This window comes from Bolinopsis microptera, chromosome 6, assembly GCF_026151205.1.
Source record: "Bolinopsis microptera isolate Bmic1 chromosome 6, MBARI_Bmic_1.0, whole genome shotgun sequence".
NCBI lineage: Eukaryota > Metazoa > Ctenophora > Tentaculata > Lobata > Bolinopsidae > Bolinopsis > Bolinopsis microptera.
The window spans coordinates 8,046,765-8,070,119 of NC_087077.1; the positions used below are offsets into that span (position 1 = coordinate 8,046,765).

At 38.3% G+C, this 23,355-nt stretch overlaps 2 protein-coding genes across 8 annotated transcripts in view; one reads left to right on the plus strand and one right to left on the minus strand.

Annotated features, from left to right (window-relative positions):
- LOC134816368 (serine/threonine-protein kinase WNK3-like) overlaps nt 1–23,355 on the plus strand; it is a 55,542-nt gene that overhangs the window by 16,847 nt on the left and 15,340 nt on the right. For 4 of the 7 annotated variants that reach the window (XM_063825187.1, XM_063825183.1, XM_063825188.1 and 1 more), the window contains 5 exons: nt 700–819; nt 1,141–1,222; nt 2,725–2,856; nt 4,247–4,432; nt 19,470–19,625. In XM_063825187.1, the coding sequence (XP_063681257.1) occupies nt 700–819; nt 1,141–1,222; nt 2,725–2,856; nt 4,247–4,432; nt 19,470–19,625 (676 nt within the window). Of the gene's footprint in view, nt 1–699; nt 820–1,140; nt 1,223–2,724; nt 2,857–4,246; nt 4,433–4,696; nt 4,766–19,469; nt 19,626–23,355 lie in introns of all 7 variants that reach the window. The other 3 variants (XM_063825184.1, XM_063825185.1, XM_063825182.1) reach the window with 1 other exon arrangement.
- Nucleotides 20,482–21,731, minus strand: LOC134816800 (procathepsin L-like). Its single transcript, XM_063825793.1, has one exon. It carries the CDS (start codon nt 21,729–21,731, stop codon nt 20,550–20,552), a length of 1,182 nt encoding a protein of 393 aa, XP_063681863.1. The 3' UTR covers nt 20,482–20,549.

The window sequence follows — 23,355 nt, forward strand, 5'->3', positions numbered from 1 at the left end:
CGTAATGTAATTGCAGGTGGTACGTTACTTTAACTCCGTAACACACAAGACACACAGAGTGTCACCCTCGCAACCATGTGGGGTTTCCATGGCAACCCATACAAGCTGGTGTAGGTTAACATTAGGTTTCCTTCTAACTTACAAGAAGACTTGATCTCAATTCTTGGTAACTTCAAACTGGAATTTCTCAGACTTAAGGTTCTCAAACATTTTACAATAATTACAGATCATAATATATCAGACTCACCTAACTTCACTTATTTCGTGTTTTATTGGGGCCCAACATGTCAGGGCATTTTTTCCTGAGAAAGGGGATTGTAGAAGGAGTTGTCATCCTTCACGTGTGTGTAGATAGCAATGAGTCGTACTAGTGAGTAGCTGTGTTGTGAGTACAGCAGCACTTTGTAGTGTGTGTACTAACTACAACTATACAATTATTATACCATGTGCTTCTTAGTAGCTGCTAATTGTTTCAATGTTTCTTTAATGATAACAGGGGATGGGTAATGGGTATACACCAGTGACAAGACTTGGTTTAACTTCGAATAAATCGATAAAATAACAATTTATGCCATAGCCATGTTTTACCGTTTAGGCTACTCTAACCAGGATCAGAGTATCAATTTGTCAATATCTAACCACAAACTAACATCAAACTAACCTCAAACTAACTACCAACTAACCACCGAATTCTTCCAGACATCTCCATACCTCGCCGCGAGGGTTTGTGGACTCAGCGATAAAGTCCTGGGCTAGCCAGATACTAGAGGCTATAATGTACCTTCAGACCTATTCCAGCCACCATGTTATCGTTCACAGGTTTAAATCTTAAACTTGTTTTAGTAAAAGTTTGTTTATTAAAGTTTTAGTAAAAGTTTGTTTATTAAACCGCCGCTAGTCTGCTTCCTCAGAAATATTTTGTTATTTTTGAGAAAACACCGCAGCTCATTTAGAGTCTATCATTGACATGAGTTACTTTGACGGCTAAATCAACAGTAAAGTTGCAATTATGCTGTCGCCTGATTTACTCCTTAAAAATATCAATTATGCGCATTTCCTTCAATTCTTATCAATTACATAACGTGTTCATTTAAAGATTAAAAGATAAATCCACATTAACCAAGAAACTTTGTTTTACAGGACCCTCCGCTGCGACCATGTTTGTATCAACATCAACACAGGGGAAGTTAAAGTCAGCTCATTTGGCAGCGCCGTGCTGAAGGTAAAATATAGCATATTAATAACTTTCCGTATACTCGACTCAAAGTTAAGATTTAAACCGCCTGGAGATGGGTGGGGTTCCCAGAAAAGGTGCTAAAATTGTTATACTTTATCAGAGAAATTTGGGCTGGATGATATAAATGATGATATAAATCATCATTATCTGATCACCGATACGCCGTTAACATAGTATTGTCTACCGCTGATGACCTGGTATTGTTTACCAGTTGCAGTGTAGACATTCCATTAGAGCCCTTAATCTACTCAAAATTATAATATGACTTGACTTTCTAATCGTACTAAATTATTTTTGTACACAGTTGCAGCGCAGTGTGGCTGTGTTGTCATAGTGTAATTGGCATTCAATTGATTGGTCATTACAGGCGATATTTTCTGATTGTGCCAGGTAGCCAGCCATCTAGATTGTTTGTCTTAACCCGCCGCACATAATTTCAATGTTAGCCGGTCTCTAAGTAGCAGACTCCAGACATATTACATGCACGAATAATTGTGCTGCATCGGCGCTTCTAAACCATTCCAAGACCAGATTCGCTAAGTTGACATTTTATTCAATGCACTCCCGTCCATCGTCTCTAAAGATTAAAAAATTATGAAATTATAAAACTTACAAATTAAAGTATTCCGTAAAATTATAAAGACTTTTATTAACGTAACAAAATATCCCATTAGTTATAGTAGTCTCGTCGAGCACGTTGATGCACGGATCATGCCTGACTCAATCCATTAGTGCAACCAATGAACAGCTAGTCCCAGTAATACCTAGCGAAGGCCTATAAACGGACTTGTTTACTTGGAAAGAGGGACAATAGTTTAAAGTAGGGGTCCGAAGTCTGGTTTTACAGTTTACAGGCCTACTTACAGTCCACACGCGCGCCTACAATCAATCAGGATTAGTAATACAGTAGAATAGACCAGCTCTGGTATTATATCGTGGCTAGCATGCACATTGGTAGTTTGAACAGACCTCTGTGACGTAGGGACCGTGCCCGATTTAATGCAATTTTAATTTTATAGACTAATATAGCTATAGACCATAATATTATAGAGTGCTGGCTACGGACATAATGTGGAGGTAGTGTTAAATGATATCTGTTTGTATCTTGAAATGGACGATTTTAACCCATTTAACACTATCCCATCAATCAGGACAAATGAACAAAGTGTCCTGTTTTAAAATTATAATGGCTCGGAATATAATTCGCGTTAATTTTATTATTAACTGGAGAATGTTATAACCTTCAATTTAAATTATCAGGACCCTGTATTGTCAAGTCGACCTAATTTGTTGAGCAGAAAATGCTACGGCCTTCTCAGTAAACCTATCTGATATAATATATAATATTATTATTATTATATGCTTGACGTGTCAAACCTTTCTAACTGGTAGAGTAGGAAATATTTCGACCATATTTGTAGACCTAAATTTATGGTACACCTAATATATACGTGATGTTCTAGAACATTCTAATTTGTCCTCTTCAGGAGCGAGGAAAGTATCTTGATGACCCCGTAGGCCAGGTAGAGTTCATGTCACCGGAAATGGCAGTGGAGCACTACAACGAATCTACCGACATCTACTCGTACGGCATCGTCCTTCTGGAAATGCTCACCGGGGTTTGTTTTTAATTTGCGATAAGTTATTATATTAATTAAGATTTAAACTTTGAATTAAATCAGTAAACGCTGTTAATGTGAATAAATAAATTCTTGAAATACCTTGCTTTATTTCCTTAAAGCATAGGCGTGCTGCTTCATTTCTACATTTCTTTAAAATTTGTCCTGTTCAAAAGTAAAAATATTCCCTCTTTTTGGCAGAATGCCCATTTTATCATAGCAGGATTCCTCACCCGTTTCAATCATGATATCACTCATCGGCTTTAAATCTACTACATATTTTTCACAACAAATTAACATTTCCTGTATGACATTTAATGTCATTACTTATTAAGGTAAGATTCCAGGTAGTACGGTAACTTGAATTGTGGGCGTTTTATAATGGCGAGTAATTTGAGACATGGTTTGTAAAGGATCTAGGTCATCTTACTTGACCTGCTACTCGGATAAGATTAAGAATAAAGATTTACTCGTTGTAATCGCGGTAAAATTCCTGCCAACAAACGTGACTCTTTCTCTTCCTCCCGAGCACTGAACAGCGAGCTCCGGCATCCAAAATATTTTGACGTTCGGTCTATAATGATTCGTCCGCGGCTGAAAGATTTTGCTGAGCACGAGATACAATAATGTGAATAATGTAACGGAATTCGTGACAGCTGTATATGATTGACACATCTTGATATCGATATGACCAGTAGATATTTACCTACTAAGCGGAAAATTTCAATACCGTTTTCCCGGTATCAAGTAACTCCGATAATGTTCTTATGACAACAAATAACATCTTATGTCAGTGTGATTCGGTGCTGCCACACGTGACAGTTGCAACATTCTCCACATTCTTGTTTAACTTTAAAACACAGCTGAACAGCAGCTCAGACTGATTTATAAATTTTAGCAGTTTATATGAAAATATATATAATAAGTTTTATACATGCATCCTGTTGGTAGCTTTGGGTTAACAATAAAAATGTGCGAAAGAACAGTCGCCAGAAGTTGCAATCTTGTTAATGTTTGCGGCTGTTGTGCTGACGAAATACGGTTTGTTATATTCTGAAACCTGCTGTCAAATTGCAGGTTTAATTTAAAATGTGGCCCCCGTGGATAGTGCGACTGCTGAAAATGTATCAAACCGTTAAACTATAGCATTAGCTCACCACCCCTCGTGTCCATAGCCCTCTAGCGCCCACAGGGGTTGCAAACAAACTAAACCACAAGACCTGGTTTTTGTTAAATCTCAACTTAGTAGATACAGCTCACCAATACTTCACTTGCACCTCACCAATACCTCACTTATACGTCACCAATACCTCACCAATACCTCACCAATACCTCACCAATACCCCACTTGTACTTCACCAATACCTCAAACTCACCACTACCCTCTCAGGAAAACCCCTACGAGGAGTGTGACAAGTTGTCGCAAGCGATAGATTGTTTGAAGACGAAAAAGTACCCCAAGATCCTGGAAACGATCACGTGTCCATACTCACGTGATCTGGTGAGGTCGTGCATCGAGCATAATGTAGAGAAACGGCTAAACCTCAACCAGATCATGAGTCATCGCTATTTTCAGGTAAGAACCTCAACAACAAATGATTGGGTATTTTTATGTTCTTGTTTGTCTTGTCTTTGTGGTTTTTCTATTGATTTTAGTCTACTTTACCTTTTTTCAACAAAAAAAAACCACCTTACCCAGCATGCTGATATAGATAGTCATAATTCACCTTTTCTACCAACAATTTGCATCACCAACTGCCTTTTAAGCTAAAATTTGTGTCCCGATGAAAAGTTTGTATTCTTGTGTCTCTGTTAGTGAGTACAGTATTTCAACCTGCAGGAAGTTGGACGAACCCCTACCAAATTCTCTAATCATATCGGTCATGGTCATGTTAAATCGAGCGCCGAGGTATATTCTGTGTTCACACTTACATTCCCTATTCGTTCCACAGATTTTACCGTTGTCATGACTACCACTGATTTTGATCTACTCCTACATTTAGTAAAGGAATCTTTTTGTCATCTTGGCGTCCTGATTTAACGATTTAAAGCATAAACCACAATAAGCTGATGTCACGGTGTGAATTATAAACTGTTTGATACCGTGACAGCCTGCTGTTGTGAATCTCTTTTAATCACACATTCAGTTGGAATAATCAAAATATCTTCGTCACGATCAACCTACAAAAGAGTATTTTCCAAGAAATTTAACATTCCTGAAATACAACAATATATAGAACGTCTTTTCAATATAATGTGTTCAGCTTGGCACGTTGGCGGTGGCCTGACTTAGCGTACTTTGTCACGCCACCGCTAATACACCGTATTTTGAAAGACATTGAACCGTTAAAGCCTGGCAAGTCTGTCTGTGCCAAGCCGTGCTCGCTGTGTCGTGACAGGATGACAAGCAACTCGTCAAAAATACGACACCTTTAAAGGACAATTAACACTTTTTATTTCAAATCCTCAACACCCTGCCGTTTCAATCACACTTATCCAGAAACCCACTCCTCCTTAAAAACGCCTTTAAAACGTTCAGTTGAATTTCCTGAAAAGCCGTAAGATCGGCACGACTTTATGAGCATTAACGTGGTGTGTATACTGTGTTCGTGGTTACTGGTTGATTAATCCAGCTTCTGTAAGTATCGTTGACAGATCACATACGAAGCATGACAGTAGGATTTACATGACAGACAAATCCCTTATCAGCCGATATTTTGAGGATTTACATAAAACTTACGTATTCTCCCGGCGGGTGGGCTCCACTATCCAACATTTGTACACTCAGCTCAGTGTTACTATATTAGTCATAATTCCGTGCAGTAATAAATATATAATAAAAATGTTAGATAACTCTCTTGGTTTCCATGGGACATTGAATCTATAGAAAACTAGTTCTCATAGCAACTGACGTGGATGTTTAAAGCTGAACCTTACCTCAGGGAGTGTAGTAGCTATTGGTGATTACGTCTGTCTTGCAGATAATAATAGTAGCAGATAATGTATATTAGTATATGTGCAGATGTTGGTTTTATCGGGCTTCGATCTTACTCTAATTAAATGTAATAGTGTAATGCAACCCGGAATTTATTTAATTATTTCTGGTTCATAGCATAAACAGTCATCTAAACTAATACTACTGTTATGTTTACTATATGAAATTATGACGGAAGTCTCATTTATATAACAATTGATAATAATACTATGATGATCGAAGGAAGTCGTGATTGATCCGTGCTATACTAATATAGGGCGCTGTTACGTACTGTTATATGTTTTGATCTTTACTGGTTGTCAATAGTGCTAATATCGCTTGTAAATATTGTTACAAGGTATAATACAATACAAATACATGTCACGAAAATCATGCTAATTGTGATTTTAATGAATAATGACCGTGCCAGCAATTACAATCCTAACAATGCCAGTTGGTTGGTAATGCTGTTTGTTCACGAATGGTACGTGATTCTAAATTGACTACATAATTATCATTGTGAAGTGGTGGAAAAGGATACCTTGTTTCATTGAAACCATTGGTCGAGTCTAATATAACGTATGCCAAAATTTAAGGATTTGATTTGTCCCCACCTAGCATATTATTCATTATTCAACGTGTGAAATATATGGTAGGGCCCGGTAGGGCTAACTATAAATTGGCAATCACTCATCCCATTCGGCGAGAATTTCTCTGAAATGAAGACGTTCCTTATCGAGATCGATAAAAGGTATAGCTCAGCCAGTAGTTTAACTTCTTGACGACGCTGTCAAATCCTCTAAGTCTGATAATGAAACATTCCATCATACTTAATACTGTCACCTTACGTGTTACGTGTGAAAAATGAGAACAGCATCTCGTAGATTGGTGGGCGGGGGGATTGATTGGTTATGGTTGCCAGTGTTGTAAAAAGGACAAAACGCACATAAACTAGGAGAAACTGGACGTTAGAAAAAACAAAATGGGCACAAAACGGAAATTCAATGAACAAACCAGACAGATGATAATCATGCAAAACGGAAGTAATGACACTCTATTTTTCGAAGAACACAAAGTCTGATAGTTAAAGACGGTTCATATTGTCTTTTAAATACTGCCGTGTCTGATGATAATTGTTATAAGTATTTATACTTATAATCTTCCGTTTAACGCTAGCACAAAACGTCTTTAAGTCACGACAAAACATAAACCGGGTATTCAAAAAACAGACAGATTCAAACAAAACAAAAAAAAACACATATAAGAACTACAGTTTCAACCCCGCCCAGACATTGTATGTGTCTCCCCTTGAAGAGACTATGAATTGCGCAACAATCCTACTCAAGCCTACGCCGTTGCTTAAATCCATAATATAAATACACCCCACCTACAGTCTACATAATATTATATTGGATTAGCACAGTTGCAGTATGAGATTAATAAAATACGTTACAATGTTCTAAGTGGATCACATAAATGTAGAGCATGACTGAACATATGTTGCGCCATTATTATAGGATACCATCTACTAGTACAGTTGTCTGACCCAGCGAGTGAGTAGTAGGCTGTGTGTGTGCTAGAGCCTAGAATGTAACTTTCTCACAGTTGATCTACTGATTACATCGAGGATACACTTTAATCCTCGCACCTGATTAACTAGGCTATCTCATAATCCCCTCGTTTACACTGTCCTACTAGTCTTGATTAATAACAGATCTGGGTGTAAATGCCAACTAATAACCCTGTGGTAATGATACTCCTGTACGTGGTGTGTGCTAAGGAAAACCCGTTTTTTCCTACTGACAATAGGTCCAGTTCTAGACTTTTAGGTCTAAGTAATATCATATCATATGTTTATATTGATATCCCTACTGACTACCAAAAATTTTCTTTCGTCTTAGATATGAATTGGTTTCCGCAGAAATAAAGTCAGGTTGTCTTGATGATATTGTCACGTTTCTATTGATTCTCCAGAACAAATCAGATCTTTCTTCCTCATCATCTACTACATATTGTCCAGTTTCAAGAGTTTATAATTGATAGTAATAGTATACCCTCTCTGGATAATAATTGTAACGAACAAGTTAACGTTCATACATTTTTGCTACGTCACCATACCGCATGGCACGTTATAGCTTCATGACTTCATGACGTCACACACTTTTGATGCTCCCTCACAGAAATAGGTACTAAATAGGTACTCATGACCTACCTTCCGGTGACCCCCACAGCAATACAGACCTCTCCTTACACACCATACACAGTTTCCTTAAACCTCTACGGACTCTAATCCGACCATTCTCCAAAATACCATGTCCTCTGGGTAAACTCTAAATCAATTTGTATCCTAAACGAATCACCTTCTGTATCGCTTCTCACCTGAAACAAGATACGTGACTCCCACTGAGAGTAAGTTGTCTAGAATTACACTCCACAGAAGATGAATATCTCCTCTATCCGTGCAGGAGGTATGCTGTTCAACTGGTTTTTCCTGTCTATCACAAAAGTGCCGCGTTGTAAGTGCTAGAGGGCCCATTGTGTGTTGAGGGTGTAATCTGCTGTAATGAACTGGTATCTCTGTAAATGGATATCATGGATACTATTGGATAGACTGGATGGCGTTCTGCGGTTAGTTTCGCTTACATAGCATTCAGTTCCCAGCCCAATTATACTCATCAACATAACACTAAATTGTAATTTATCCTTTATGCTCATCTTGAGAATCTGATGATAATCTGATGATACTGTTTAATCTGATGATAATGTTTTAAGTAAACCTGTTCCACCGAATCGGCCCCGTAACAAGATGCTATTGTTACATGCAAGATCTCCAGCCTAGATTACAAATTTACATAATGTTTCAAGGTCCATGTTACAAGTCACACCAGTAACAGTTTACACTGATCCCTGAAAAGTATCTGATAAATAGAGATCACCTGCTTTTCATTCACTGATACCCTCACTCCTCTGCGCTCCGTAGCCCTTCTTGTACCTCTGTATTGTAATGTAATAATGTGGGTATAACTGATATTAACACACGATTATCACATAAAATGGGACATGATATTATTGTTTTTATCGTATTTTAAAGAAAGAAACTTTTAAAAGAGTAAATTATAAGAACTGGTTACGAACCGGCTACTAGCAGGCAGGCTACAGGCCGGCTACTTACAGGATATTGGCTGACTGCCCTGCTGAGTGAGTGCTGCACTGCTAGCCGAATATCTGGCTACTAGCCGAATATCTGGCTACTAGCCGAATATCTGGCTACTAGCCGAGTATCTGGCTACTAGCCGAATATCTGGCTACTAGCCGAATATCCGGCTACTAGCCGAATATCTGGCTACTGGCCGAGTGCGAGTAGATGGCTACGAGCCCCACGATCTGGCTATTAGCCGACTAGTGACAAATTACAACTTTCTAACCGGCTATTGGCCCGTTACAAAATAACGGCTTATACTACTTCTTTACAAATCTATAACTTAAATAACTTTGCCCAGCACACTTTACATAGAATATCCCAATAAGTCCCCCTGGAATATTCCATCGTCCATAATGTTCCTGGTACCTCTTAATCGGCTGTTCTTCGGTTACCCATAATTTGTAGCTTGCTTTTCTGCAACTTACAATTTATACATTTTGTAGAATATTCCATTAAGTTCAACTCTGGAACATTCCAGTGCACAATGTTGCACCTTGCACAATGTTCCAGGATTATGTACACCTCCAGGTTATGTTACCGCATGGTCATTACTCCAACACCACCTGGTTATTGGTTATTACTCCACAACTTAGGTCCATGTATATATGTGTATTGACGTAATTAGTACCCACAGAGTGGTTGGTTATACCAGGTGTTCATGGTGACGTTATGATGTTAGTTGTGGAGTATTACCTTCTTAGTCGCGCTCTATTGCTATAGTTATTACTAACTATATTACTTATAGTGTACATCACCATGTGTTAGGTTAACATTAGCATACACTAACTGACTGGTTGAGAGACAAATCGTGTGTACTACATTGTACAATAATTGTCACTCGGTGTTGTCTTTGTAGTTTGTATATACTATAGTTTGTAGTTTGCATATTATTATACTATGCGAATGTGTCAAATCACCTTTATATGCTGTGAGCATGTATTTTATACAGTGTACTCGCACGCCCTATGCAAGGCGCAAGCTTTGTAAACGCCCTGAGCTGAGTATACTTTATGTACGCCTTATGCTCGCCATGGGTGTGCTATGTTTACGCCCTGGATACGCTTTATCTACGGCGACCGCCCCATTTAATGATCCACCCAATCAGGCATATAATAATCATCAATTTCAAATTATTCTCAACTAACTAGTTGTCGCAGCTTTGTGGTCCATGCTATTATGTAATGTAATCCTGATTAACCAGATAAATTACTATTGTCATACTCATAACAAATATGTCGTGTCGCAGTGCGTGACACACCACAGTCGTAGTCGAAGTTCCCAAAAAATGTAATTAACGCATCTGATTATTTGATTATCGTTAAGTATGTACAAGATGTGAAATGTGCACAGTCGTAAGTCTATGGAGCGGGTGAAACGCTGTTTTTCTCGCCATGACATGTAAACGACACCCTGTTTAGTGTTTTTAGTGAATATTTTAAATGAATAAACGGAGTTGTTGCATGGCGTAACTTAAGTTTTTGTTCTCCACGAGAGACAGCTATGCTAACTTTATGACGCGATTAAAAATCCAACGTGAAGTTCCTGTCCTTATTTGGTTGAAAATCACGTACATCGAATTAGTACGCGTCATCATATACATACAAAGCCACACGCACCCTGCATAATAGAATTTAGAATTGTTAATTGTGGGTGGAACAAGGAAATAGTGTGTTTCATCACTGTCCAGCAAGGAAGCAGGGAAATACAAACATCTTCGTTACCGTTGACATGAGGATAAGATAAGCTCTTATAGACTGACATTTGACAGGTGGAGCAACAATACTGTCATAATATATCGACAGTAAGTCGTATATTTAGAAAACTCAACACGGCCCCGGTTTAGTTGCAGATTCTGCTAATACTCGCTCTAACTTACTAGATATCTCGTATCCTTCCAGGCTGTTTTCTTGGAGTATGGAATAAGTCGACTACAGTGCGTGACATTTGGTATTCGGGACAAGACTGACACCGCTAAGTGCGTGACTATGACTGTTGGGATTCTTGGAAAACCTGGACAAACATTCCTTGAATTGTGTCATTTAGTCATTCACCTCGTGAACGGTAGATCAAATCAGGTCTACTTCCAGCAATAAGCTGAAAACATAGGAGTGACACGCCCACGTGTTGCCTTTGTCTCCCTATTTGAAGTAGTCCACCAGTCTCAAAGCGGGAGGGCTTGTCCTGCGCGCTGTCATATCTCCAGTGATTCTTGGAAAACACCGCTGCTGACCCGCTGCCAAACTGCAGTCTGCTACATAATAGATTAACATGACACATTACGTATGCTAATGATATTATTATTACGATTTTATGCATTTTATGTGACATTTCGTCCATACATCGCATTATCGCACCTAAATACCGCAAAGTTATTCTAGTCAAGATACAGTTGTCCGAGCGAGTGGCGGGAACACTGAACTCCGGCAATCTTCACGCTGATTGGCTCATTTTATGATAACCTCAGAATCGTGCCTCCTGATTGGTTGTCGCCCACCACGTGGCACTGTCTGAGCCTTCTGATTGGCCGGTTGCTTTACCGGCTTCCTCCCTCCCGAGATGTAAGGCTTGGCGCTAAGTTAGTTAAGTTATCTTCTGAAATCTTGAGAGATGCCCTTATAATATAACAGCTGTTAGTAGTAGTATAATATGTTGAGATGTGGTAGATGCTGGTGTTGAGTGTTAGACAGGCTGTCTGTCACACATTAAGTAACATAGTGTGTTGTGTGTCACAGATTAAGTAACATAGTGTGCTGTGTGTCACAGATTAAGTAACATAGTGTGCTGTGTGTCACAGATTAAGTAAAATAGTGTGCTGTTTGCCACATATTAAGTATCAGTGTGCTGTGTGCCACAGATTAAATAAATAATGTGTGCTGTGTGTCACAGATTAAGTAACATAGTGTGCTGTGTGTCACAGATTAAGTAACATAGTGTGCTGTGTGTCACAGATTAAGTAAAATAGTGTGCTGTTTGCCACATATTAAGTATCAGTGTGCTGTGTGTCACAGATTAAGTAACATAGTGTGATGTGTGTCACAGATTAAGTAACAGTGAGCTGTGTGTCACAGATTAAGTAACATAGTGTGATGTGTGTCACAGATTAAGTAACAGTGAGCTGTGTGTCACAGATTAAGTAACATAGTGTGCTGTGTGTCACAGATTAAATAAATAATGTGTGCTGTGTGCCACAGATTAAATAAATAATGTGTGCTGTGTGTCACAGATTAAGTAACATAATGTGTGCTGTGTGCCACAGATTAAATAAATAATGTGTGCTGTGTGTCACAGATTAAGTAACATAGTGTGATGTGTGTCACAGATTAAGTAACAGTGAGCTGTGTGTCACAGATTAAGTAACATAGTGTGCTGTGTGTCACAGATTAAGTAACATAATGTGTGCTGTATGGATGTCTTGCATCAAGGTCCCACTGCTTACTTTATAGCTCACAGCATCACCTGGATGTGAAAGTGTTCTACCCTAGGGGTCGTTCACAGATTACGTAATATGCGAACGACCCCTTATTGGTAACTTAAAGTGAATTGCAAGGATACACTTGCCTATTCGCAGACTATCGTTTTCGTCACTATCGTGTTCTTGATTATCCCTGCAAACTTGTAAACGAATTTAGGACGAATTTGTAATGAACCTAATGAAGTTTATGTGTCCTTCCTAGTAAAATTAAACATAACGTATCATAATCCTACGTCATGATCTCAAGACTAGCAGTAATAGATACCCAGTTACGTCATCCAAGCTTTCTCCTGTTTTTGGTACAGAAACCTACATTTTAAACGGAATGTTGCTATGAAGAGAATGGAAAAATACCGGAAATCCTGGTACATATTTCGTTACCACAATAGTGCGATTAATTCAAGTTAACTTGGGTGTCCAGACGTGATTTTTCGATTTTCGTCCAACGAAAATTTAATTAAATTTCCATCATTACCATGGAAAGAACGCATAATATGTTATGTATATATCCTAATATTTGTCCATAAAGTCTGAGCTGATATGAAAGTGCATAATTTTGGTAATTTCATACAAATATTTGTCCATAAAATCTGAACTGATAAAGAAGTCCATAATCTTGATATTTCAACACTAAGTCTCCTTGAATGACTTAAATGTACATCTTTGTTCAAGGGTATATTTTAATGTCGAAGCGTGTAATAAATGTTAGAATTTATTCGTTATATTATTTATTATAAGTGTACTGCAACAGTGTCTCATACATCACGCTCAGGCATCCCTGTACATGTTAATTAATTTAGATTTTATTTAACTAACAAAAATCTGAATTATAGTGCATGCATGCTGATGTACGGTCCATGTGCTTGAAGCTGTGTCCTCAAAGCTTATCTCAGTGGCAGTGTGGCGCCTAGATAGAAGTCTAGAGAGATCTTCTGAGTTGTGTTCATTATTCGCTCTAAACAGGTTGTAGTCATTCCGATCCAGGTGTTACAAGGTGAAATGATTAACAACAAACCCTGAAGTATCAAATTAAATTTATTAAGCTATATCTGAGAGGCTCTTTTGGCATCCAAAGTCAGCTTTTTATATTTCATTACTTCATTAATCTTCTCCTGCTCTAACTTATACACCAGCCACATAAATGTAAAGCTAGCTAGATCTCAGCCACCCAGCTAGTTGTGGCTACTGTGCAAATGTGTGCACCGCCGCCGTGCTACTATGGGTAGAGTTCGGTTAGCATGCAGCATGCAGAGCTTTTCACCACAACAATCGTATACTAATCGTCAGCTTATTTATCACAATCTAAGCAGTAACAGAGCAGCAACGGCACATCATATCATGTAACACTTAATAGTAAAACAAATTTTAGTAAAATAACACTTGAGTAAAACTAGACGCATTCTACAACACATCCTCTACAAAACTATAGTACAGCAGTCGGTCTAGTGTCGAGATAAAATAAATAAAGATACGCACCATACAAATCAGCTGTATACTGTATATAATAAAACAAATATTTAATAAAAATATAGTGTATAGCATCGCTCTCGAATGCAAACTTGCAAAATTGTATAATCACTTTACATATCTAATCAGCACATCAACTTCTCTGCTTGTAGCGAACTTTAAGTTGATAAGAAGGTCACAATAAAAAGTCAATGGTCCTTTTTTCTTTTTTTGAGAAGTTTTCCCAGAGCTATGAAACCTCGTACTGGTCAATTCCAAAGACATAACTTCATATTATAGAAGTTACATCCGTATTGGTAATGCTGTGACATCTGATCCTATACTGATTAAATCTCGGACAGAGAAGGAATTAGTTAGGTCGTTATGTTAATTTTAATTGATTATTGGTTAAATGGCGTATCTGATTCATCTTTCTCGTTTCTAATACTTGTACGTGACTTTAGACAATCTAAATTCTAAGGGGAAAACTCAATTTTTTAAGACTTATCTCGATGGCTGAAGTCATCGAGAAAGTTCTCGAGGTTTCTCAAAATTCTTCTGAAGTCTAATTCCTTAATCTAGCAAATATAATCCACGTCCTTGCAATTGCACGTACTGAGTATACACCTTGTTTGTGTGAAATGAATTATAAGTTGCGACAAATGGAACTATCAGACCTCATTTTAGGAAAATGAAGTAAAGGCTAGGTACTCATCAGGTACATTATAAAGATCACTGGACGATGGAAGTGATAGAATTAAGGTTTAGGTTTCATGGATTTTAAGAGTGAATCTCTGTCCTACGTGACAACTTTGTAGGTTCAAGACAATGAATGTAAACAGAACGTTCGTGAACAAAGAAGAAAAATAATAGTTGCCGCTGGGCTAACAACGGAGTTGATCACTTTAAAGCGGTCTAATTCGATCTGCCCAATTTATTGATCAGCCTTAAAGAGCGGTCATTTGTTGGTCATGACGTGGGGACTATCAAGTATCAGGTCTTAACCGTGTTAAGAATCTTGTTTTTGACCTTGACCCTTAGGGTTACAACGCTATATTAGAATCTCCTCAATCGGCTTCATCATTATTAAATATATACCACAATCAAGGCTTTGTCTTCCTGTTTTTATCAATTGTATAATTACATTAATGAGGGATAATATAATAACTAAAAATTTATAAAAAAAAACTAAATATCCTGGTAGATATATTTATCAACGTTTCCCGCTATATAAAGTTATGTGTAGATAAGATATGCATACTGGATACTCAGCACTTTTCGCGGGAATGTTGTTAGCCGTTACCAGGTGAAGTACGTCATTCTTGGAATTGTGTTTGTAGTACTAACTACCAGGAATGTTGACTGTTGTAAACAATTCTAGAAAGTACGAGGGAAGTAGAGCGATATGTTGATAGATCCAGTTAGGCAATTCTGAAGTGATGAAGTGCGCGCTCCTTTTACCCAATTGTAACCCATTTTCACAGCTCATTTTATCCAATAACGAGCTACGACTCTGTCCAATATCATCGCATTTGTCTGTATCCTGAGTTTTCCTGGCGTAAGACGCTCGAGTTAAGCGGTCTGATTGACCTTTACAACCCACAATGGTATGCAAAAAATGTGACTTATATTTAGGGTGGACCTCAATCAACAGAAATAACACGTAGGTCGTACAAGGCACGCGTTCGGCTTATTCCCTAGAGTAGGCATAGGACGTGATATTGCAACATTTTCCTGTGCAGATGCAGATTACTTAGAGTCCGGGATGGAAATCTGATCACACACCCAGTATAAGCTCTGTGATTGTTCTGCAGCTACCGATCTGTGGAATGCCGAGAGACTTGGTATTTATTCCAGAAAAATGCCTCAAATCGGCCAGTTAATAGCATCCTGTCTATCTTCTGCTAAATTGGCTGTTGATTTACCAGTTATATACGTGCACGGTATGTGTACATCTAAACAGTTAAACTAAACTATGAAATGTATTGCTTCTAATAGCCCGGCATTATACTCTAAAGAGTAAATTGTGTTCAACTATCATATTATTATACATTTCTACATTTGGTCTACAATATCTGGCCGGTAACACTTCATACCTAATATAAACTGCGTTCTTCTCGCAACTAAATACCTTGAAAGGTGTGACAGTCACCAATCAAATTAGGTTTCTGTGGCGTTTCTTTACACATCATTATCGAATTAGGGTCTCGAGTATTGTGCCGTGTTTCTGTATCAGTTCAGTTCGGTGTACTGGTGTGGTGGTAACGTCATGACCACTGTCAGTGGCCGAGTGGAAACTGGGATCTTTATCGAAATAATGTGAGTTTTAAATTCGATTCTCAGCGTTGACACGAATTGTTGGGATGAGAGTCTTAAACTGTTTACTAATGGCTCTGCTGGGTCTGTTCATCCAATCAGTCCACGAAACTGGTTAATGTAGGAACAATCTTGTGACGGAGCTTCGGGCCAGAAAGTAGCGTAACACTGCTGTGGCCTTCTAAGACTTGTTAGACGTGTAAGCACCCAGTCCAGCCTCGTCTTGGTGACATTAGCAATAAGCACTCTGTTAAGTTTAATAATGTCTTTGTAGTGACCATTGCTGCAACATAAGACGGGTGACTCCCAAATGCCAAATATGGAAAACATGATGTATGAAGAAAAAAATGAACTTATTCCCATGATCACTTTTGTTTTTGCTCTCATCACTATCAGTATATTTTCTACCAACTCTGCCAAATATAACCTACGCTGCAAATAAACAAAAATTGCAGTGTAAATGGTCGCGGTTCTGAATCCACGTAAATAGAATTGTTGTACATTCTTTACAGTTACACAATATGACTACATGACTCGGTGGCGACAGTAATGCCGTATGATCTGGCCCTGAATTCCATGACTTGATTCACATTGTTTCCCAAAGTTTGGGTTGTTAATGTGAAAACTGAACATTAGTAGGAAGGGTTGATACAATCTAACATATATATATTGGACACAGATAGTACATTGTAGTAAAACTGTATCTAGATAGCAGATAGCTGTCTTGGATCTGGGAAGGTCACCCGCCCTGATTTGACTGATCTCGTTTTTTTCTGAGCGGTGAGTAGAATAATATAACATGGGAGTTGCAAATTTACAGTGTGTCTGGAATTAGGAAATGGAATTGCCACTGTGTAGGCTCGAGCTCGTTAACCATTTCATTGTTATAAGAATAAGATTAAGATTATTCTCGTGTTTTATAACAAATACCTTCACTTGAGTGCAAGTGTAATATGATAATTGATTATCTTCCCGGAAGATTTACCAAGTTTTGGGATTGGCATTTGACCAATAGATTATATTATGTGAGGGCTTGCTCAAAACCAGTTTTTATTTTGGAGACTCGCGAATTCTTTAGATAAATTGGTATGGGAAACCTCGTCTTATGCTCATATGATTTTTGAATATGTTACAAATTTGAAGACCTTATCAGCTGTAAAATTATTTCTTCAGCCTTGAATTTTGGACTAGCTTGACGATTAGCAAATTGAAAAGAAACCCTGAACTGTTTTTCGTCACAGTACATTATCAGTTGGTCACTTAACCCCTGAATTTGCAACTGAAATGACGACCAAGCGATTAAGGAGGAACCATGAACTGATAAAAAGTTTCAATGTCGTCACAGCTCACTAGGAATTTAAGACTATGAAATAAGGAACAAACCCTAAACTGTTTCTATGACGTCACAATTCATTAGCAGTTGGTCATTTTTATCACCACATCACACTACAGTCCGTGGATTTTACCAGGCCCCGATTAGACAGAGGGCACCACCAGAGTCCCAGTTACTACACATGAAATTGATTATATTAACGTCTACCCCACCGTTACTTTACAGCTCATATAATAAACTCTCATTCGAATAAGGTTGTCCTGGAATAAGTGATCTCACTTTTAATTCACTGACATTGTGTTACACTAATCAATAGTTTAATGACACAGGATAAGTAACACCATGGACCGATAAGAAATCGTTAAATTGCCTTTTAAAGTTGACGAACCACACACCAGTCCAACCGGTTAGGGGGTGGAGTTAACCGAATTACAGTCTACTCCACTGCTCAACAAGTCGTTATCAAGTTTCTCAAGTTTCATCCCCACTTCCAAAATGGGTTGAGGTCATCCTCAGCCATTAAAGTATCTTGTGTACAGTTCTCTAGTCAACAGGGTTAAAAAGGTTAAAACTTGAAAGTTGAAAGATTAAAAGTGCTGACGTATTAAAGGGTTTCTTTTCACGCTTGTCTAAGATTTTGTAAAAGTGTGGAAGTTTAAAGTTTAATCTCCTTTTAGAACTCCACCAATGCAATGTTGAGTTCAAATCAATTTAATTGAGAAACACAGAACTGTAAAATCTCCTTCATATATAAAATTATGTCTTTTTAAGATTGTCTAATTTTCATGTGCTTGAATTATGCTCAAAGTAAATAAATTCAATATGTTCAAATTTATAGATAAAGTTAAGCGTACATGATGGTAAAATATTGTGAGTTATCAGCTGACACGATCTCAAATTATGATGCTGAAATGACAAATAAGACCCAATAAGTTTTCGTTTTGATCATGATACTGTTCAATCAACCTGATTGTAAGCTCACTTTGAATGATGAATACTAACTCAGCATGAACTCCCAGTATTAAGCATGAATGTTGTAAAGATGTAAATTCTTTGTTCCAAAATCCAAACCTAACAATCCTGACAACTTTAATGAATTAATCATTTAAGGGGGCAGGGGGGGGTCTTTATGAAATTTCTCTCGAAATTGATTTTATAGTTGTTTCTGATAGAGGGGAGTGATATCTACTAGTTGTTTTTGGTCCAATGGAAAAATTTTGTTCCTAGCCGAAATTATCGCCGGTCAAAGGTCAGCGCTCATGTGTAATTGTATTGCGCGAGCGATTTTAAATCGCGCGCCCTGAAAATTGCGTCTAAAAATCTATCTTCTCCTACATTTTTTGAGCAATCACCTTGAAACTTTCAGGATATGTTCTAAGGACCATTTAGAAACTTCTGGTCTATCAGAATTTTAAGATAGGCCTTAGAAAAGTTTTTATTCGATTTTGAAAATCTTGGACCTCGTTTTTTGACGATTTTTCCAGGTCCAAGATTTTCAAAATCGAATAAAAACTTTTCTAAGGCCTATCTTAAAATTCTGATAGACCAGAAGTTTCTAAATGGTCCTTAGAACATATCCTGAAAGTTTCAAGGTGATTGCTCAAAAAATGTAGGAGAAGATAGATTTTTAGACGCAATTTTCAGGGCGCGCGATTTAAAATCGCTCGCGCAATACAATTACACATGAGCGCTGACCTTTGACCGGCGATAATTTCGGCTAGGAACAAAATTTTTCCATTGGACCAAAAACAACTAGTAGATATCACTCCCCTCTATCAGAAACAACTATAAAATCAATTTCGAGAGAAATTTCATAAAGACCCCCCCCTGCCCCCTTAAATATATAATTATTCACCTTTTTATTTTTCAGACCCCTCTGCCAACGGGATGGCCGAAGATCTCGTTCAACTCGTTGGATGGAGATAACATGAGGATATGTATCTCTCATCCTGACAACCCTGGAGATGTCCAGTACTACTCCATCAATACCCAGACAGACCAGTCTCGCTATGTCGCTGCTTCTCTGGTGAGTGTGCTTCTCTGGATTATATCGTGCTTATGTGCTTGATAAATTGATTGGCTCTGTGCTTCACTCTGTATACGTAGTGGTTCGCTGCTTAACATAGTTTGTGCCTCTTCATCACATAATATAATAAAGGGTGGGCCTCAAGCTGTGGACAAACGTTCAGGCAAATAGCTCTTTCATCACAAGACCAATTAATCTAATTCTTTTCACCAGGAAGCAAACATCTTGGCATATATATGATTTATGTTCATGCCCTGTAAATTTTTACCATTTTAGAGCATTTCGGAGTAATATTACAAATCAAGCTGTAATTTGCTGGGGAGATACTTATTTGTCATCAACCAAAAATCATGGCAATGGTATCCTGACATCGGAATGTCTATGTACATTATAGATAACCAGACATTTCTCCCGATTAAGTGATACTCCTATACCCTATAGGAACCTCAACCATTAATTGCTTGATTTCGGTGTCTTAACGCTTGACGACCCAATCTATTATGCTAACGAGATTCACAAATTGTATAATAACTCGGAATCTAAATTTGCCGTTTTACTTTTTTCAGAATATTTTCTTTACGGTCTGGGCATTGAGAAGAGGTCATTGTGAAAATGCCATCAATTTTTAAATGGAAGAAACCTGCCAACAAAGATCTAATGGGCGTGTCTGTTAAAAAGTTATAGATCCTTTAATTTTTCTATTGTATCATTTCATTTCATCATTGAGTAGATCAAATGGCTTATGGCTTCATTATCGGTTTTAAACTATTATGAATTTGACCATTTTTGACATTACCAGGCTAGGTTCCCTCAATGTTTAAGTACTTTTTAGATTTCAGAAACATTAAAACAACTTTAAGAGTGCACAATACAATCTGTTACTTTTTTCAAGAATCCTAACATGCAGGTTGGTTCCTGATCAATCTAGCACAATCCACACGTCTTCCTGCAGTTATCTGGTTGGTACTTGCACAGCCAGTCCACGAACAGGTCGCAGTTATGTGCGAGATCTTTACAGCTAGGGTCTGGGTCAGGTCCATCAGTTGGGGTCGGAATGGGTCCATCAGTTGGGGTCGGAATGGGTCCATCAGAAGGGGTTGGAATGGGTCCATCAGTTGGATCAGGGATAGGGTCAGGTCTAGATCCAGCCAGAGAAATAACTACAGAATGAGAGTAAAGTCCACAATTGCCGTGGTTCCTGGACATGTGGATGTAACCACTGTCTCCCCAGCTCCCTCCCCAACTGTTCTTAATAGCGAATGTCTTGCTGTTGTAACCCACCATAGTGACCGCGTGGTTTGGTTGCCCTGTGCAGGACATGTCTTTAAACACTCCTCCTCTGTATTGCCGGCAGTTATTCGTTACTTCAAAAGCAACTGCTATGGGACCTCTGGAGAGAGCACTAACATGATTTGTTTCAGATTTGGAAATCTCGAACATTCCCTCAACCTTTCTTTCCAAGCCATTAGGTTTGCTTCCATAGTTGCAAGATCCGTCTTTAGCAGTGTAGGAGACAGCAGCTGAAGGAGCTAGTCTTTGTGTTTGCTTCATGTAGTTGAAGGCATCGTGCATCAAACCTCCCTGGCATCCGTCCCTTTTACCCTCATAGACACAGTCTAATAGCTCCTGCTCAGCGAACTTCTTGAGAATACCAGTCTTATCAAAATGGACTCCCTCAATACTGCCGACAGCTCCGAAAGTCCAGCAAGATCCACATCTGCCTTGTTGCTTCACACCAGTCACCCCACCTTTCTTCCTCCAATCAATCTCCTCAGCTGCAGGAGCATCTGAAAGAGGCATTGGCTCCCCCTGAGCATGAGACAGAGAGATGTTCAGACCTAGGTACTGTCCCTTCTCCTCCTCAGTCAAGTCAGAGAACAGGTTCAGTCCAGCTGTCCAGCCTAGATCCTGCTCGTTGGTGTCCGCCGCATTCTTCACACTCTTCCGGAACAATCTGAACCTCAACCTCGCTTCATCAGCCGAGTAGACTTTACCCTCCACTGTCTCGTACTGGGTGAAAAGTCTGGCCAGTCCTTCGTTAGACTGGAGTGCTTGACGGAGGGGGTCCGCACTTGCGAGTGCTACAGTAAACAGCAAAAATATCATCTTAAAATTTGTCGTGATGGTTCCTCGACTTTGATCCCTCGTTTTATATCTACTTTTAATTAGATTTTAAATTAATTTGGGCAACTAAAGCAGCAGGTGTGGATCAAGTTAATTTCACTTTGATTTACTTAAAGTTTAACTAAATAGATTTAGAGGTCTTAAAGTGTCAGTTTAATTTTCAAAAGGTTCAAAATCTTATTTACCTAACATGAACATCACAGCTTTAATATAAATCGCAATGTTGGCGAGTTTAAGTGCATCTAGGCAGATCTAGGTGAATCCATTTAGCTAAATCTAGGTTTATCCAGACGTTTTTAGACGTTTCTAGATAAACCTAGATTATGTTTGAATACCGTAACAATTATGTATTTGATCCATCTGAAATATTAAACGTTTAACAAGATGTAACTTACATGTTACTCTTACACATAATTTTAGCATCTAGCTTACAGAGCGCAACACGGCAAGCGGTAGTTTAAACAATAACTCGCAACTTTATTTATAAAGTTTCACACCGGTTAGTTTACAGTTTTTAAAACTTGTGAGCCTGGGTAAACTCTACATTTTCGTTTACGAACTTGAATAGTAGAATTACAATTATAGCACAATGTTGTAATGCGCAAAAATAGGATTATAGGCAGTAAGAATATTATTTCATCAGAGGTAAAAACAGTCAGTCGTCCTAGGACCATCTTCACTCCTGAGGACTATTAGTCTTGCTTTTAAAATTAAAGTCCGTTTTGAGACAGCATGCCTTGAGAACATTTAGTGTCGACCACAATGCCTGTAAAACACGTAAAGTTTTAAATGGCAGGATGTGAATCTGCAGCCTGCAACATTCTATCGGCAGATGTTTAGCAATGGCATTCATGTCGGCGTATGTGAACCACTTTTGTGGATTTTGCTCTCGTTAATATAAAGCTTTAAAGGTCTAGAAGCAATTTGGCAGTAAAGATCATTTGAAAACACAATTTTTCAAAAATATTAAGATAATACTGTTTTAAATGCATAATAGCCATTAGGGCCTGTCAGCAGCCCCTACGAAATGAGTGTGGTTTAAAAAGGGATATAGAAGTTGTACTACCTTAGACAGTTTCGGCGCAATCTCATCGTAAAGGTATAATCGCTCTGTGCAGGTAACAATGTTACCATGTTAAGGGGTTTCTACCCATTTAAGACAGTTATTTAGAATATATATTCGCATTTATCCACACTATATTTACACAAAGCATGAAATTGTGCTGTATATGAGTGGTGATTTCGCTCTGAGAATCAAGGGTCAGTAGCTCAATTGGTAGAGCAAGAGCCGCGAAATCTCGAGGTTCTGGGATCATTCCCCAGTTGTCCCTAGTTTTTCAGAGTTAATCATCACATATAGACAGCATGAGAGTAGGCCTGGCCATCTCGAAGTGATAACCATTTAAGACAGTAAAAATAATTCAAACCACCCAGCTGGGGCATGAAAACTCCAATTCGCACCCTCCATTATAAAGTTTATTGCGGATTTAGGGAGCGGATATAGATATAATATATATACATATTGTATATAAATACAGTGACTTCACGGTGCATTATAAGGAATAAGATGACGTGACATGTCCTAAGAACTGAATAAGCTCTAAGG

Coding starts and splice junctions, on each gene's coding strand:
- LOC134816800 (XM_063825793.1), bottom strand. CDS start 21,731: ATGATATTTTTGCTGTTTACTGTAGCACTCGCAAGTGCGGACCCCCTC.